The 19,060-nt window shown below is 36.8% G+C and overlaps 1 protein-coding gene across 3 annotated transcripts in view; it reads left to right on the top strand.

The window, feature by feature from the left end:
• LOC117083475 (zinc finger protein 254-like) overlaps nt 1-2,573 on the top strand; it is a 104,301-nt gene extending 101,728 nt beyond the window's left edge. For all 3 annotated transcript variants that reach the window (XM_033211180.1, XM_033211162.1, XM_033211171.1), the window contains one exon: nt 152-2,573. In XM_033211180.1, the coding sequence (XP_033067071.1) occupies nt 152-683 (532 nt within the window). In that variant the 3' untranslated portion in view covers nt 684-2,573. The remainder of the gene's footprint in view (nt 1-151) is intronic.
• Nucleotides 2,574-19,060: the final 16,487 nt, after the last annotated feature.

The raw sequence follows: 19,060 nt of genomic DNA, 5'->3' as shown, positions 1-19,060 counted from the left end.
AAGCTTTTATCTGGTCCTCAACCCTTACTAAACATAAGAGAATTCATACTAGAGAGAAACCCTACAAATGTGAAGAATGTGGCAAGACATTTATATGGTCCTCAACCCTAACTAGACATAAGAGGATGCACACTGGAGAGAAACCCTACAGATGTGAAGAATGTGGCAAAGCTTTTAGCCAATCCTCAACCCTTACTACGCATAAGATAATTCATACTGGAGAGAAACCCTACAAATGTGAAGAATGTGGCAAAGCCTTTAACTGGTCCTCAACTCTTACTAAACATAAGATAATTCATACTGAAGAGAAACCCTACCAATGTGAGAAATGTGGCAAAGCCTTTAAGCAGTCTTCAATCCTTACTAACCATAAGAGAATTCATACTGGAGAGAAACCCTACAAATGTGAAGAATGTGGCAAATCTTTTAGCCGGTCTTCAACTTTTACTAAACATAAGGTAATTCATACTGGAGTAAAACCCTACAAGTGTGAAGAATGTGGCAAAGCCTTTTTCTGGTCCTCAACCCTAACTAAACATAAGAGAATTCATACTGGAGAGCAACCCTCCAAATGGGGAAAATGTGGCAAAGCCGTTAACCAGCCCTCACACCTCACGACAGATAGGATAACTCATATTGGAGAGAATAATGTGCCAAAGCCTATAAAAGTCCTCAATTCTTAATAGATATAAGATTATTCATACTGGAGAGAAACTACAAACCTGAGAGAGGTGCTGATGCTTTTGACAATACCTCAAACTTTAAAGAGAATCATTCTGCTGAAAAATCCTAAAAATGTGAAGAATGTGACAAAGTCTTTAAATGATTGTCACACTTGATTGTAGGTAAGATAATAAATACTGGAGAAAACCACCAGTGTGAACAATGTGGCCAAGCTTCGAACCAATGCTTACACCTTATTGCACAGGAAAGCATTTATACTTGAGAACAAATGTACAAATATAGGCAAAGTAAAAAAGCCATTAATGCCTGCCCACATCTTACTCAAAATCATAGAGTTCATACTAAATAAAAGCATTAAAATATACTCTCAGAAGATCAGAAAATATGTCTTTATAGAAGAGTATTTATTTTGAAAAAGCACTACAAATATGAAGAGGATTGTAATATCTTTACTTGCATCACAGATCTTATTGTACACATTTTGTACTAGAGAAAACCCTCAGGCAGTTGTTAAAGTTTTGTTGAACATCAGGGAGTTTATATTGAAGAAAACCCTGCAAGTGTAATGAGTTTGGAAAAACATTTTTTTCAAAAACTACAAATTACAAACCACCGAGGTGTTCATCTAAAATATATTTTTGTAGATACATTAAATATGAAAGATATTCAATCCAAAATTAAGTCTATGTGTATATCAGGGAACAATTCACAGTAGAAATATCTAGGGCGCTCAAACATTAGACAGTACACTAAATCAGTGCTGAGTGTAGAAAATAATACAAACTAAAATTTGTGTAAACATTATTTGTATATAATTTTACATTCAAAGTACTTTTTTAAAAAAATACAGATTTTTAAAAAAGTGAATAATGTGCTAAACTCTTAAATTACTTCATGCTGTTTCATCATTCCTAGTGTATTCACATGTGAAAGCATGTGACTAATTGTTGCTGCATAAAATATATGAGATTCTTTTTTATTAGGCATTATTTATGATCTTTTCTATGAAAAGATAAGGACATTAAAATGTAAGATGCATGATGAAAATTTAAGTAGGCTCTTTGTGGTTAACTTATAATATTGAGTGATGCATGAGGTAGGTGTTCATTATTATGAATGAAAAATATTCTTAATTTTAGTTAGAATTAAGTTATATGTTATTAATTGTACTTCTATGGAATAATATGCAGTATATTTTTAAATTATAAATTATGTGTGAACTTCGCTTTTCAATTCAACATTTTTAACATTAGTTAAATACTATTGTGAATTCAATGAAGTGTTCTTATGCCACTAACATTAACCTATTCCACCTTACTCAAGGGTGTAGGTAAAAGATGATAACAGTACACTATTTTGTAAGATAATGGACTGACATCTCTAGCAATCTTTTTTGCCAGTGACTTTAAATTGCCAATAAGTTAAAGAATATTCTTCCTATGGGTTAAATTTTTATTCTTATTTTCAGATTTAAATTTATTTTTCTTAATTTTTGTGGATACATAATATGTGTATATATGTATGCCATATATGGTATATTTTGATGCAGGCATACTCTATATAATAATCACATTAGGGGAAATGAGATATCCATTACCTCTAGCATTTATTCTTTTTATTACAAGCAATTCAATTCTACTGTTTTAGTTATTTTTAAATTTACAATTGTTATTGACTACAGGGTCATTTTTATGGTCATAATAAAAAATTATATACAAACGTAAAATCCATACATTCCTGAGTTCTGAATAAATATTTTTAAAATTTTTAATATATTTTTCTTTGAACATGTGGCCTCTGCCCGCAAGCACATATGGACTCTTAGAATTGATTTACATAAAATTAAATATATATACATCTGTTAAAGATAAACCTTAGGTGTAAATAAATTATGGAGTAAGTATATTTGTGTGAGTATAGGTTTGAAAGTTTTTAGCAGCAAAAAGCAATCTTGGAACAAAATAAATTATTTTAATAAAGTGTCTAATTTACTAGGAAACAAAAATTTTCAAAAATGCTGAAACCAAATTTATGCTATTTGCTTTGTGTTGAATTTATTACTGTACAGTCTTTGAGCTTATGATTCAGAATCTCCCCATGCGAATTCTATGTTTTAACTTGACTGGTACTCATGCTAGACCCACAACTTTGTTTTTTTTGTTACTTGTTTGCTTGTTTGTTTGTTTATCTATTTATTTTTGAGACAGAATCTTGCTCTGTCACCAAGGCTGAAGTTCAATGGTGCGATCTTGGCTCACTGTAATCTCTGCCTTTTACGTTCAAGCAATTCTCCTGCCTCAGCCTCCCAAGTAGCTGGGATTACAGGTGCCCGCCACCATGCCCAGCTAATTTTTGTATTTTTAGTAGAGATGAGGTTTCACCATGTTGATCAGGCTGGTCTTCAACTCCTGACTTTAGGTGATCCACCCACCTTGGCCTCTGAAAGTCCTGGGATTACAGGCGTGAGCCACTGTGCCTGACCTATGTAATAGTTTTAGAAGTATTATGTGAGCTGGTCTGTAATTATAAGAATATATATATTTTTTAATTTTGCTGTTCCTTAAGTTATTGAGGTACCTGTGGTATTTGGTTAGATGAATAAGTTCTTAAGTGGTGACCTGTGAGATCCTGGTGCAACCATCATCTGAGCAGGATACACTCCACCATATAAGTTGTCTTTTATCTCCCCCCCACCACTCTTTCCCTAAAGTCCCCAAAGTTCATTGTATAATTCTTATGCTTTTGTGTCCTCATAGCTTATCTCCCACATATCAGTGAGAACATATGATGTTTGGTTTTCCATTCCTGAGTTACTTCACTTAGAATTACAGTCTCTAGTCTCATCCAGGTCATTGCAAATGCTGTTAATTCATTCCTTTTTGTGGTTGAGTAGTAGTCCGGTGTGTGTGTGTGTGTATGTGTGTATGTATCTACTCATTGATTGCTGGCCTTTTCAGTTGGTTCTGTGATTTTTTTAGTTGTGGATTGTGCTGCTAGAAACATGCATGTGCAAGTATCTTCTTCAAATAATGACTAGTTTTTCTCTGGATAGATACCCAGTAGTGGGCTTGCTGGATCAAATAGTAGTTCTACTTTTAGTTCTTTAAGGAATATCATCCACACTGTTTTTCATAGCAGCTGTACTAGTGTACATTCCCAACAGCAGTGTAGAAGTTGTTTGAAATGTTTGTTCCTTAGTGCCATAAAGAAATAGCACTTGAACATAAATTTAATTTGTTTAATAAGGCCATTTTTACTTCCAGCAGAAAGTGCACACTCACCAGCAGTTTTGCCATGAGAGTACAATGAACAAAGGAGACAGGATCATTTATAACCTGACGCTTCCACCCTACTGCTGTGTCTGGTTTCCGTTGGCTGGAATGGGACCTCACATTCTGTATTTGTCCTGATTAGCTAGCAACTTAGAAGTTTTTAAAAGAGGCAAAAGGTAAAGGAGAACAAAGAAAGGAGTGAGTAACTTGTGGAATGCTAAGAAAGGTAAAACCACTTTTAAATAAGGAAGAGGAACAGGCTATGACCTAATGCTTGCGTGGACCACTATAAGCATGCCAGGGCAAATATTTAGGAGTACAAGTCTTTGAATAAATTTTGCTTCTAAGAAAAGTTACCATTTATTCCTAATTAGATGGGGGGAAAAAACTTTGAAGAGGAACCTCTACGTTACTTTTTACAAAGTGTTCCCTAATCACCACATCCACGTCAACATCTACAGTCTTTTGATCTTTTGATTATGACCATTCTTGCAGGAATAAGGTGGTTTTGCATTGTGGTTTTGATTTTCATTTCCCTGATCATTAGTGATGTTGAGCATTTTTTCATATGTTTGTTGTCCATTTGTATATCTTCTTTTGAGATTTGTCTTTAGCACAGTATTTGATTTTTTTTTTCTCACTGATTTGTTTGAGTTCCTTGTAGATTCTGGATATTAGTCCTTTGTCAGATGTATAGATTGTGAAGATTTTCTCCCACTCTGTGAGTTGTCTGTTTATTGTTCCTTTTGCCATGCAAAAGCTCTTTATTTAATTAAGTCCCAGCTATTTATCTTTGTTTATACTGCATTTGCTTTTGGGTTTTTGGTCATGAAATTTTTGCCTAGCCAATGTCTAGAAGGGTTTTTCCATTGTTATCTTCCATAATTTTTATAGTTTCAGGTCTTAGGTTTAAGTCCTTAATCCATCTTGAGTTGATTTTTTTTTTATATATATAAGGTGAGAGATGAGGATCTGGTTTTATTCTCCTACTGTGACTAGCCAATTATCCCAATACCATTTGTTGAAATGGGTGTCTTTTCCCCACTTTATGTATTTTTACTTTTTTGAAGATTGCTTGGCTGTAATTATTTCACTTTATTGCTGGGTTCTCTGTTCCATTGGTGTGTGTGTCTATATTTATACCAATACCATGCTGTTTTCGAGACTATGATTTTGTAGTGTAGTTTGAAATCAGGTAGTGTGGTGCCTCCAGATTTGTTTTTTGCTTAGTTTTTCTTTGGCTTTGTGGGCCCTTTTTTGGTTCCATATGAATTTTAGAATTATTTTTTCTAACTCTGTGAAGAATGATGGTAGTATTTTGATGAGAGTTGTGCTGAATTTGTAGATTGCTTTTGGCAGTATGGTCATTTTCACAATATTGATTCTACCCATCCTTGAGCATGGAATGTGTTTCTATTTGTTCGTGTCATCTATGATTTCTTTCAGTAGTGTTTTGTAGTTTTCCTTTTAGAGGTCTTTTGACTCCTTCATTAGGTATATTTCTAAGTTTTTCTTTTTCTTTTTTTCAGCTATTGTAAAAGGGGAGTTCTTGATTTAATTCTCCATTTGGTTTCTGTTGGTGACTAAAAGAGCTACTGATTTGTGTACATTAATCTTGTATCCAGAAACTTTGCTAAATTCTTTTATCAGTTGTAGGAGCCTTCTGGAGGAGTCCTTAGGCTTTTCGAGGTAAATTATCATATCATCAGCAACCAGGGACAGTTTGACTTCCTGTTTACTGACTTGGAGGCCCTTTATTTCTTTTTCTGGTCTGATAACTCTGGAGGACGTCCGGGACTATGTTGGGGAGGACGTCCAGGACTATGTTGGGGAGGACGTCCAGGACTATGTTGGGGAGGACGTCCAGGACTATGTTGGGGAGGACGTCCAGGACTATGTTGGGGAGGACGTCCGGGACTATGTTGGTGAGAGTGGGCATCCTAGTCTTGTTTCCATTCTCAGAGAGAATGCTTTCAACTTTTCCTCATTCAGTATTATGTTGGCTGTGGGTTTGTTGTAGATTGTTTTTATTACCTTAAGCTGTTCCTTGTATGCCAACTTTGCTAAGAGGTTTTGTTTGTTTGTTTTGACAGAGTTTCGCTCTTGTTGCCCAGGCTGGAGTGCAATGGCATGATCTCGGCTCACCACAACCTCCGCCTCCTGGGTTCAAATGATTCTCCTGTCTTAGCCTCCCAAGTAGCTGAGATTACAGGCACATGTCACCATGCCCGGCTAATTTTTGTACTTTTAGTAGAGACGAGGTTTCATCATATTGGTCAGGCTGGTCTTGAACTCCTGACGTCAGGTGATCTGCCTGCCTCTGCCTCCCAAAGTGCTGGGATTACAGGCGTGAGCCACGGTGTGCCAGACCAAGCTGAGGGTTTTACTTAGAAAGGGATGCTGGATTTTGTTGAATGTTTTTTCTGCATCTATTGAGATGATCATGCTATTTTTGTTTTCAGTTCTATTTTTGTGGTGTATCACATTTGTTGACTTGTGTGTGTCAGACCATCCCTGCATCCCTGGTATGAAACTCACTTTATCATGGTGGATTATCTTTTTGACATGTTGGATTCGGTTAGCTAGTATTTTTTTAAGGATTTTAGCATCAATGTTTATCAAGGATATTGGCCTGCAGTTTTCTTTCATAGTTGTGTCTTTTCCTGATTTTAGTACTAGGGTGATGCTGACTTAATAGAATGAATTAGGGAGAGTTCCTTATTTCTCTATCTGGTGGAATAGTGTCAAGAAGATTGGTACCAATTCTTTGAATGTCTGGTAGAATTCTGCTTTGAATCCATCTGGTCCTGGACTTTTTATTGGTAATATTTTAAATTACAATTTTAATCTCACTGCTTGTTATTGGTCTGTTCAGGGTATCTAGTTCTTCCTGATTTAAGCTAGGAGGGTTGCATTTTTACAAGAATTTATTCTTCTCTTCTAGGTTTTCTAATTTATGTGTGTAGAGGTGTTCATAGTAGTCTTGAATGATTTTTTGTATTTCAGTGGTGTCCGTTATAATATCTCCTGTTTCATTTCTCAGTGAGGTTATTTGGATTTTCTCTCTTTTCTTGCTTAATCTTGCTAGTGGTAGCACAATTTTATTTATATTTTCAAAGAAGCAGCTTTTTGTTTCATTTATCTTTTGTATTTTTTTGTTTCAATTTCATTTAGTTCTGCTCTGATCTTGGTTATTTTCTTTTTTTTCTTCTGGATTTGGGTTTGGTTTGTTCTTGTTTCTCTAGTTTCTTGTGGTGTGACCTAAGATTGTCTGTTTGTGCTCTTTCAGACTTTTTGATGTAAGCATTAAGGGCTATGAACTTTCCTTTTAGCACCACCTTAGCTGTGTCCCAGAGGTTTTGATAGGTTGTGTCATTATTGTCATTCGGTTTAAAGAATTTCTTAATTTTCATATTGATTTGGTTTTTGCCCCAGAGCTTATTCAGGAGCAGCTTATTTAATTTCCGTATATTTACGTGGTTTTGAAGTTTCCTTTGGGAGTTGATTTCCAGTTTTATTCCACTGTGGTCTGAGAGAGTGCTTGCATATAATTTCAGTTTTCTTAAATGGTTGAGGCTCATTTTATAACCTGTCATATGGTCTGTCTTGGAGAAAGTTCCATACACTGTTGAGTAGAATGTGTGTTCTGTAGTTGTTGAATGAAATGTTATATATATATATCTGTTAAGTCCATTTTTTTCCAGGGTATAGTTTAAATCCACTGTTTCTTTGTTGACTTTCTGTCTTGATGGCCTGTCTAGTGCTGTCAGTGGAGCTGAAGTTCCCCACTATTACGTTGTTGCTGTCTATCTCATTTCTTAGGTCTGTTATCAATTGTTTTATAAATTTGGGTCCTCCAGTATTAGGTGGATATATGTTTAGGGTTGTGATGTTTTCCTGTTGGACCAGCCATTTACCATTATATAATGCCCCTCTTTATATCTTTTAACCACTGTTAAAGTTTGTTTTGTCTTATAAAAGAATAGCTACCCCTGCTTGTTTTTGGTGTCCATTTGCATGAAGCACCTTTTTCCACCCCTTTAAGTTTATGTGAGTCCTTATGTGTTACGTGAGTCTCCTGAAGATAGCAGATAGTTGGTTGGTTAGTTCTTATCCATTCTGCAGTTCTATTTTAAGTGGAGCATTTAGGCCATTTACATTCAATGTTAATATTGAAATGTATGGTACCACTGCGTTCATTATGCTCTTTGTTGCCTGCATACTTTGGTGATTTGTTTTGTTTTGTTTTTTGGAAATGGAATCTCACTGTGTCACCCAGGCTAGAGTGCAGTGGCGCCATCTTGGTTCACTGCAACTTCGCCTCCCAGGTTCAAGCGATTCTCCTGCCTCAGGCTCCCAAGTAGCTGGGAGTAGAGGTGCCCGCAACCATGCATGGCTAACTTTTTTGTACTTAGTAGAGACGGGGATTCACCATATTGGCCAGGCTGGTCCTGAACTCCTGACCTTGTGATCTGCCCGCCATAGCCCCCAAAAGTGCTGAGATTACAGGTGTGGACCACTGTGCCTGGCCTTTTTTTTGTTTTTCGGTTTGTCATTTTTGTTTTTTGTCTTGTATTTCTGTTTTATAAATCCTGTTTGATTTATGCTGTAAAGAGATTCTGTTTGGATATGTTTCCAGGATTTATTTTATGAACTAGAGTTTCTCTTAGCAGATTTTCTATTAGGGGCTTGGTAATGGTGAATTCTCTCAACATTTGTTTGTCTGAAAATGACTGTATCTTTCCTTATATATGATGCTTGGTTTCATGGGATGGAAAATTCTTGACTGATAATTGTTTTGTTTGAGGAGGCCGTAGTTGGGGCCCCAGTCCCTTCTAACTTGTAAGGTTTCTGCTGAGAAATCCGCTGTTAATCTGATAGATTTTCTTTTATAGGTTACCTGGTTCTCTCTCACAGCTCTTAAGATTTTTTTGTCTTAACTTTGGATAACCTGATCACAATGTGCTAAGGTGAAGATCTTTTTGCTATTAATTTCCCAGCTGTTCTTTGTGCCTCTTATATTTGTATGTCTAGGTCCCTAGCAAGTTCAGAGAAGTTTTACTTGATTATTCCCTCAAATATGTTTTCCAAGCTTTTAGAATTGTTTTCTTCCTCAGGAACACCAAATATTCTTAGGTTTGGTCATTTAACATAATTCCAGACTTCCTAGAGGCTTTGCTTATATTTTCTTATTCTATTTTCTTTGTCTTTGTTGAATTGGGTTAATTCAAATACCTTGTCTTTGAGCTCAGAATTTCTTCTTCTACTTTTTAATTTGTATTGCTGAGACTTGCCAGATCATTTCACATTTCTAAAAGTGTGTCCAATGTTTCATGAATTTTTTGTTGTTTGTTTGTTTGTTTTTAAGCTATCTATTTCATTGAATATTTTGCCCTTCACTTCTTGTATGATTTTTTTGGATTTCCTTGCATTGGGCTTCGCTTTTCTCTCATCCCTCCCTGATTAGCTTAATAACTAACCTCCTGAATTCTTTTTTTGGATAAATCAGGGATTTCTTCTTGGTTTGGTTCCATTGCTGGTGAACTAGTGTGATTTTTTAGGGGGGTGTTGATAAACGTTGTTTTGTCATTTGCTTTTCTGTTCCTTCTCATTTGGGTAGGCTCTGTCAGAGGGAAGGTCTAGGGCTGAAAGCAGTTTAGATTTTTTTGACCCACAAGGTGTTCTCTTTTTTCTGTGGATATGATTTCCTGTGAGCTGAGCTGCAGTGATTGGTTGTGTGTCTTCTGGGTCTAGTCACCCAGTGAGTTTTCCCTGCTCCAGGCTGATACTTGGGGTTGTCTGCACAGAGTCCTGTGATTTAAATCGACTATAGATCTCTCAGCCATGGATACCAGTGCCTGTTCCAGTGGAGGTGGTGAAGGGTGCAATGGACTCTGTGGGAGTCCTTAGTTTTGGTGGTTTAATGCTTTATTTATTTATTTGTTTGCTAGTGGGCCTCCTGCCAGGAAGTAGTGCTTCCCAGAAAGCATCAGCTGTAGTAGTGTGCAGAGGGACTGGTGATGGGTGGGGCCTTAGGACTCCCAACATCATATGTCCTTTGTCTTCCACTACCAGGGTGGATAGGGAAGGTCCATCGGGTGCAGGGGGCACTAGGCCTGTCTGAATTCAGACTCTCCTTGGGCGGGTCTTGCTGTGGCTGGTATAGGGGATGCAGGTGAGAATCCCAGGTCACTGGAGTTGTGTACCTAAGAGGATTATAGTTGTCTCTGCTGAGTCACGCAGGGTGTCAAGGAAATGGGGGAAAGTGGGTAGTCACAGGCCTCACTCAGCCCCCATGCAAACCATAGGGCCAGTCTCATTCCCACTGTGCACCCCACAGGAACCCCAAGTCTGTTTCCAGGTGGAAGGCTAGTTGGGCTTCAAAATTGCCCAAGGCTTTCTGCCTTCCAGCTGCGAAAAAAAAAAGGGCTTTACTTCTTCCCCACCTGTGAAGTCTGCAAGCCAGATTCATGCCTTTCTCTGAGTTCTGACAAGAAGGCTTCTTGCCCCGTTCAAATTGTTACAAAGTTCAGCTAAGGAATTCCTTCTCCACTTGGAGTTTTACCCCTTGCTCCTCTGTCCTCCCTCCTGATGGATCCCTGTGGTGCCAGGCAGGAATGGGCTGCTTGGGGATTTATCGAGCCCCCAGGGCCTCCCTGCTGCCTGCTCAACCCCTGTATTTCACTCAGCTTGGCGCTCTAATTTGACGCAGCTCCAGGTAGTCAGGAAATGATCCCACAAACAGACTTTCAGCTTCTCCAGTGGGGGTATGTGTTCTGGAGAGGAGGGTCTCCCTTTCTCACTTCTGCAGTTGGGGCACTCACAGTATCTGGAGTGTCTCCAGGGTCCTGCAGGAGCAGTCTGCTTCCTTCATAGGGTCTGCCCTGATGCCTTTAAAGACACATTCTCAAGATAAATGGGGTGATTTGTTCAGATAATCTCTCCTGAGAAGGAATCAGAGAAGAGAAAAAATGGCTGATTCACATAAGCATGTCCCAGGTAAAAACTGTGTCCACATTTTCTTTTAGAATGTCATGTGTTTAGAATTGCAATCATTTACATTTCTACTTCTGATGCTTTTGCCTAAGAAGATTATTTCAACTGCCTTTTCGTTTCTCATGACAGTGAAAGGACCTCTTTAAAATAATTCGCCTTATATATCAGAGCCTTATATTTATTCTCTCCATCCAGGTTTCTTACATATCACAACTGATACTCACCTTGAATTTTTATGCTGAAATAATTGAAAGTATTCCCTATGTTAACAGATCAGCCTGGGCAGGTGGGAATATAAAACATTCTTATTGGGGATGGTGCTGGGTCCTCAGATATCAGTGAGGAAGAAAAGTGCACCATTTATGTTCCACCTGAATGCTCCATCAGCTCTGTGAAGAACATAATTTTTAAAAGCACACTTAAAAAGAATGGAATTAATAGCCTGGAATAATTTAGAAAGATACGTAAGGGAATGAATTCAAATAAATTTACCTTCTAGAATGCTAAAGAGAGAGTATTTAGATACACTATTAGAAATTACAAAACATGGGCAACAGATGTGGCTTGAACTTTACATAAAACATTTTTTTTCATGATCAGATTCAGATTATAGTTTGTTTTTTGACCAGTAATCTCACCAAAGTCATGTTGCATCATCCTATATGTATCCGCACGTGATGCCAATCTGTGCCATTACTTTTATTCACTTGGTTAATGTGTTTTCTGAAAGATTTATTCCCCCCTCCCCAAGATGGAGTCTTGTTCTGTCACCCAGAGCTGGAGTGCAATGGCACGATCTCAGTTCACTGCAACCTCTGCCTCCTAGGTTCAAGTGATTCTCCTACCTCAACCTCCTGAATAGCTGGGATTACAGGCATGAGACACCACGCCCAGCTAATTATTGTATTTTTAGTAAAGATAGGGTTTCACCATGTTGGCCATGCTGGTCTTGAACTTCTGACATTATGATCCCCCTGCCTTGGCCTACCAATGTGCAGGCATTACAGGTGTGAGCCACCACCTCCAACCAGGATTTCTTCACTATAAAGTTACTTTATAAAAACTGTATTATTCACAGTTACTTTGGAGAGACTTTCTGACTAACATAAATAAACAATCACATTTAATCTGAAAGCTCCCCTGTTACACCAAGTGTCAGGTTCCAGTCCAAGATGAGGTCTAACAGGAGTGGGTGGGTGAGTGGTGGGTTGCTGGAAAAACACTCGAGGAATGGTGGGGAGTTTTGACATGGCTTTATTCTCTCTGGGCACAAGCCTGGTCATGAGGCCTGTGTACAGGGTCAGCAGCTTTACTCTCTCTCCCTCTCCTGTCCACCTTTCTGTGTACTCCTAACACTTAATAGCGGCTCAGAGCCAAGTATGAGCTTACACAACCAGGTTACATAATGAGCAGAATTGTACATCTGCACTCCAAACTCACAGAGTCATGCTGAACCAGATGTTTACCTTGGCCTATTCTTGACCACAGCACATCTATTTTTCTTGCATTCCTTTTCTTAATAGTTTCTCTTTGTTTACACCTTGCTTTGGAAAATGAAGGCTGTCGTCTTTTTTTTTTTTTTTTTTTTTACTGGTCTTATACACTAGAATAAACCCAGGTTCGATCACTTACTAGATGTTTTACAAAGTATTTTCCTTAAGCTAGAATCATTGACATCATTGGTGAGTTTGTTAGCAATGCGGTAACTCAGGTCTCATCCCAGATGTCTTGAGTTAGAATACATACTTTTTTAAAATCTCCAGTTTATTGATGTATGCATTAAAAGTTTGACAGGTACCTCCTAACTTCCTGTGACTTCTCCGTATGAGAACTATACATAACTTTGTATGATGTAAATATGGCACTCAAAACTGTATATGCTTGTTTTTATGCCATAAATTTTATGCTGTATCATCAGAAAACTATATACCTACCCTGGTTTTGTGGATCTTATTTTATTCTCTTTCCTCAGAATGATGGAATACATTAGAGAACCTTGCTCTATTAAATAATATTTTACTGGATAATTTCAGTCTCATGTAAAACAGAGCCAGTTGTCTTAACTCTCAAACACCTAGAGTAAAATTAACAATTCTGCCCATGGCCACTTGATAATTATGTGTGGATGTTTGTGGTTTTTTAGAAAATGTTAACTTTCAAGGGTGTGGCCATAGCATTCTCTCAGGAGGAGTGGGTATGTCTGAATCCTGCTCAGTGAAATTTGTATAGAGATGCAGTGTTAGAGAACTACAGAAACCAGTTCTCTCTAGGTGAGAATAAATTTTCCCCAGATTTCCTAATATACCTTAAGGCTTCTGTTTTCTCCCTCTGTAGAACAATTTTGGGAGTTTTTGCTCTGTATAAATTATTTTTAGATCAGCACATTTAAGGAAAACCTGAAGTTTATTGGAACAGAGAAGAAAATTTTCAAGATGTTTTAAGAGGAACCTTCCCCCTTCTTGAACGATACTGTATCTTTCACTCTAATGATAATTCTAGAAATTCAGTGGCATAAAGTATTGTTCCCCAAGTATTAAAATCCAATGTTCATCACCAATTTTAAATTCAATAGTATTGAATAGTAGAGCTAAGGATCTAGAAATGTAACCTAAATTTTAACCTAAATATTCAAAAGATTCTGTCAGAAAACAGTATTTTGGAATTAAGTTTCTAGAATCTTTCATACTATTCTCTCCTCTCTACTGAACAGAGTACTAGGTTGGTAACTGGAGAATCCCAGAAAGTCATATTACTTTTTTTTCTAACAAAACAGGTCTTGATATCTCTAACCCTGATCTGATCTCCTGCCTTGAGCAAATAAAAGAGCCCTGGAATGTGAAGAGACATGAGACAGTAGTCAAATACTCAGATAGCTAAGCATGAATGAAGCAGATAACACAGACGAGAGGTATAAAGGTCAAAGAATTCCAAACCTTAAAATGTCGTATTGGGATGCTCTGCTTCAATGGAGATGTTTCCTAGAAAGTCATTTTTTTTTTCTTCTCTAGCTGTCAAATAGGAGCATTTTTTGTCCCATATCCTTAAGTTCTCTAAGGACTCTACTTCCTATTTAGTGATTTTCCTTTGAGGGTGTTGTGAGAGCTAACGTCCTCTTTATGGCTTATAAGGTATCACATGTTATTCCTATTGTTCCATTGCTTTGGGGGAATATAAGAATATCTCGGCCGGGCGCGGTGGCTCAAGCCTGTAATCCCAGCACTTTGGGAGGCCGAGACGGGCGGATCACGAGGTCAGGAGATCGAGACCATCCTGGCTAACACGGTGAAACCCCGTCTCTACTGAAAATACAAAAACTAGCTGGGCGAGGTGGCGGGCGCCTGTAGTCCCAGCTACTCGGGAGGCTGAGGCAGGAGAATGGCGTAAACCCGGGAGGCGGAGCTTGCAGTGAGCTGAGATTTGGCCACTGCACTCCAGTCCGGCGACAGAGCGAGACTCCGCCTCAAAAAAAAAAAAAAAAAAAAAAAAAAAAGAATATCTCGAGTATTTTTGAGGAGCTGCATATAAGATTATTTCGTAAGTTTTCCCTTCATGTCAGAAATGTGTGAGAGCAGTGATGATATTAAGATTTGTTTCAGAAATCTCAGGAACATTAGTGACAGATGTTTCTTGTTATTTCTCTATTTTTTCATTTTGATATTAGCAATCCTAACAGATTTGAAGTGATAGCTCATCATTGTTTTCATTTGCAGTTGCCTGGTGGTAGGTGATAGTGAGCACTTTTTTATATATCTGTTGGTCATTTGTATATATTTGTTGGCAAAATATTTTTTCAGTCTTTTTACTATTTTCATGAATTGCCTTTACTTTGAATCTCCTATATATTTTTGATATTAAAATTTTCTTGTATATACGGTTTGCTATGGTGAGCATGCTGCAGTAAACATGAAATATATATATTTTTTTGAGTTGGAGTCTTGCTCTGTTGCCCAGACTTGAGTGCAGGGGCTTGATCTCGGCTCGCTGCAAGCTCCGCCTCCCAGATTCACGCCATTCTCCTGCCTCAGCCTCCCGAGTAGCCGGGACTACAGACCCCTGCCACCACGCCCGGCTAATGTTTTGTATTTTTAGTAGAGATGGGGTTTCACTGTGTTGGCCAGGATGGTCTCGATCTCCTGACCTCATGATCCTCCTGCCTCGGCCTCCCAAAGTGCTGAGATTACAGGCATGAGCCACCGTGCCTGGCCCAGATATCATTTTCATATAATAAATGATTTTTCTTTGGGTAGATACCCAATAATGAGATCTCTGAATCAAATGGTAGTTCTTTTTTTAGTTGAGATTGAGCATTTTTTTTTTCATATGCATGTTGGCTATTTGTATTTCTTCACTCTTAGTAATGTTATTTGCCCATTTTCAATGGAATCCTTTGTTTATTACGATATTTTTGAGTTGTTTGAATTATTTGTAAATTCTGAATATTCCATGTTGGCACATAGTTTGCAAATATGTTCTTTTATTCTGTAGGTTGCCTATTTACCCTGTTGATCATTTTTCTCGCTGTTCTTAAACATTTTAGTTTGAATCCCATTTAGCCATTTTTTTATATTAATAACATAATATAATAGTTTTTTTGTTTTTTGTTTTTGTGTTCCTGACTAATTTTGGTATCAAGGTGATACTGACCTCAGAGTGACTTAGGAAGAATTTCATTATCCTGAATATTTGGGAAGAGTTTCAGGAGGATTATTATTCTTAGTACATTTGGTAGAATTTGGCTGTGCATTTATCTACTCCCAAGCTTTTCTTTTTCGAGGCTTTTTTTTATTACTGCCTCAATCATGCTACTCATTATTGGTTTGTATTACTGTTGTATCCATTGAAATGTCTGTTATTTCACTTCTGATTGTTTATTTAGATCTCTCTTCTATTTTTGGTTAATCTAGCTAGCAATTTGTCAATTTTGTCTTTTTGAAAAATTAACTGTGCTGTTGATAATTTTTATTGTTTTTGGTCTTTATTTCATTTTGTTCTGTTCTGATTTTTATTTTTTTTCTTGTAAGTTGGAATTTGGTTTGTTATTAATTTTCTAGTTCCTTGAAGTGTTATGTCAGGTCTTTAACATGTAAGGTTTCTACTTTTTTGATGCAGACATTTAGGCTATAAACTGCTCTCTTTGTACTATATTTGCTGTATCTGAGAGGTTTTATTATATTGTGTTTCTATTTCCATCTTTTTCTGACAATTTTTTAATTTTCATTTTAATTTTCTTTTTGACATGGGTTTTACTGTGTCACCCAGGCTGGAGTGTAGTGGCACAATCCTGGCTCACTGCAACCTCTGCCTTCCAGGCTCAAGCGATCTTTTTATTTCAGCCTCCCAAGTAGCTAGGACTATAGGTGTGCACCACCATATCTAGCTTGTTTTAAATACATATTTTGTAGAGATGGGGTTTGTCATGTTGTCCAGGCTAGTCTCAACTCCTGACATCAGGTGATCCACCTGCCTAAGCCTCCCAAAGTCCTGGGATTACAATTGTGAGCCACCACCCCTGGCCGGCCATTTTAATTACTTCATTTACACTGTGACTGTTAGGTGTATGTTGTTTAAATTCTTTGTAAATTTTAGTTTCTGAAATTTCTTTTGAAATATTGATTTGTAGTTTTATTCTACTGTGATCTAAGTAGGTAGTTGATATAATAGTGACTTATGGGGGTACTTTGTTGATTTGCCAATTTCCTATCTCAACGGTCTCTCTAATGCTGAGTAGAATGTTGTATTTCTCCACTATCATTGTGTTACTCTTTCTATAAGTTTAATAATATTTCTTTTTAAAATCTGGGTGCTTTGATGTTGGGTGCATAGATATTTAGAATTATTATATCTTTTTGCTGAAATGATTTATTTATTCTTGGATGATTACCTTGTTTATCCTTTCTGTTGCCACTTTTTATTTAAAGTGTTTTATTTGCTATACGTATAGATACTCCTGTTTGCTTTTGGTTTCTGTTTGTGTTAATATCTTCCTTCTTTTATTTTTAATCTATATGTGTCTTACAAGTAAGGTGAGATTCTTGTAGGCAACATAGAGTTGGACCATTTTTTCTTATTCATATCATAAATCTATACATTTCAATGAAGGATTTAATTAATTTATATTCAAGGTTAATTTTTTCTTTTCTTTTCTTTCTTTTTTTTTTTTTTTTTTTTGAGATGGAGTCTCATTCTTTTTGTTCAGGTTGGAGTGCAATGGTGCGATCTCAGCTCACTTCAAGCTCTGACTCCCAAGTTCAAGCGATTCTCCTGTCTCAGCCTATTGAGTAGCTGTGATTACAGGTACCCACCACCATGCCCAGCTAATTTTTTGTATTTTTAGTAGCGATGGGGTTTCACAATGTTGGCCAGCCTCGCCTCGAACTCCTGATCTCAGATGATCCACCCACCTTGGCCTCCAAAAGGCATGAGCCACCTCACCCGGCCAAGGTTAATATTAATATTAATATGTAGGTTTTGTTACTGTCATGTTAATTATTTTGTTTTATTTTTTCATGTATCTGGTTTAATAAAAGTCTATCATGTTGTGATTTATTTCTTTTTCTCTTTTGTTTTATAAGACCTATTAATTTTATACTTTCATATGTTTTAATGATGGTGAATATCAATCTTTTGTTTTTCTATTAGAAATACCAGCCTGGCACAATGGCTCATGCCTGTAATCTCAGCACTTTGGAAGACTGAGGTGGGTGGATCACCTGAGGTCAAGAGTTTGAGACAAGCCTGGCCAACATGATGAAACCCCATATCTACTAAAAATACAAAAATTAGCTGGGTGAGGTGGCGGGTGCCTGTAGTTCCAGCTACTTGGGGGGCTGAGGCAGGAGAATCACTTGAACCCAGAAGACAGAGGTTGCAGTGAGCTGAGATGGTGCCATTGCACTCCAGCCTGTGTAACAAGAGCAAAACTCTGTCTCAAAAAAAAAGAAAAAAGAAAAAGAAAAGAAATCCCTTGAACATCTTTTATAGGCCCAGTCTAGTGGTAATTAGTTTCCCCAGCGTTTATTTTTCAGGGTAAGACTATTTCTTCTTCATTTGTGAAAGTTAATTTAGCTTGATGCAAAACTTTTGGCTGGCACTTTTCATTTCTTTCAACACTCTAAAAGTGCCATTCCATTATCTTCTGGCCAGTAAAGATTCTGTTGAGAAGTCTGCTTTTAGTTTGATGTCATTTTATTTATAAATGACTAGATCCTTTTCTTTTGCTGATTTTAGAATTACTTATTTCATTTTGACTCTAGAAATTCTGATTATCATGTGCCATGATGAAGTCTGTTTTGCAATGTATTTTGCTGGTGATTGCTGGGCTTCCTGTATATGTATGTCTAACTCTATTGCTAGACTGGGAAAGTTTTCATCATTTATTTTCTTAAATCGGTTTTCTAAACTTTTTGATTTTTTTCTTTCTCAGAAACACTGATAATTTTTATGTTTAGTCACTTTATGTAGTCGGAAACATCTCAAAGTCTTTGTTCATTTTTTAAAATTCTTTTCTCTTTAGTGTTGTCTGAGGAGATTATTTTAAAAGACCCATTTAAAAGTCTGAAAATTCTTTTTATGCCTTTTCAGTCTGTTATTGAATCATTGAATGTATTTTCTTTTTCCTTCAGTGAATATTTCAGTTCCATAATTTTGTTTTGGTTTCTTTTAAAAGATATTTATCTCCTTGGCACATTTCCCATTCATACTCTAAATTTATTTATTTATTTTTGTATTGGTTTTTAGATTTCTTTTGCTTCTCTTTGAACTTATTTAAAATCTATATTTTGAAGCCTTTTTAAAGTCTTTTAAAGTCATGTCCATGATTTTTTTTCTTAGAGTATTGGAGAATTATCGTATTCCTTTGAAAGTGTCATGAGCCTTACTTTTCTGTGTTTCCTGTGTCTTTATATGTCTTTATATTGATTTCTGCACATCTGCAGAAACAGTTGCTTCATTTTTTTTTTTAATTTACATTCATTGGAGGAAGCTTTTTTTTTCTTTTTTGAAGTTATTACCATGATGTTTATTGCATAGAGCCATTTGGCTTTACTTTTCGGTTTGTGCAGTGGGAAAGACTCAGTATAAGTTTCTTGAGTATAAACAAATATAACAAA

This window comes from Trachypithecus francoisi, unplaced genomic scaffold (assembly GCF_009764315.1).
Source record: "Trachypithecus francoisi isolate TF-2019V2 unplaced genomic scaffold, Tfra_2.0 Contig00366, whole genome shotgun sequence".
Taxonomy (NCBI): Eukaryota; Metazoa; Chordata; class Mammalia; order Primates; family Cercopithecidae; genus Trachypithecus; species Trachypithecus francoisi.
Note: the sequence above shows the minus strand (reverse complement) of the source record. Positions and strands in the feature narration are given on the sequence as shown.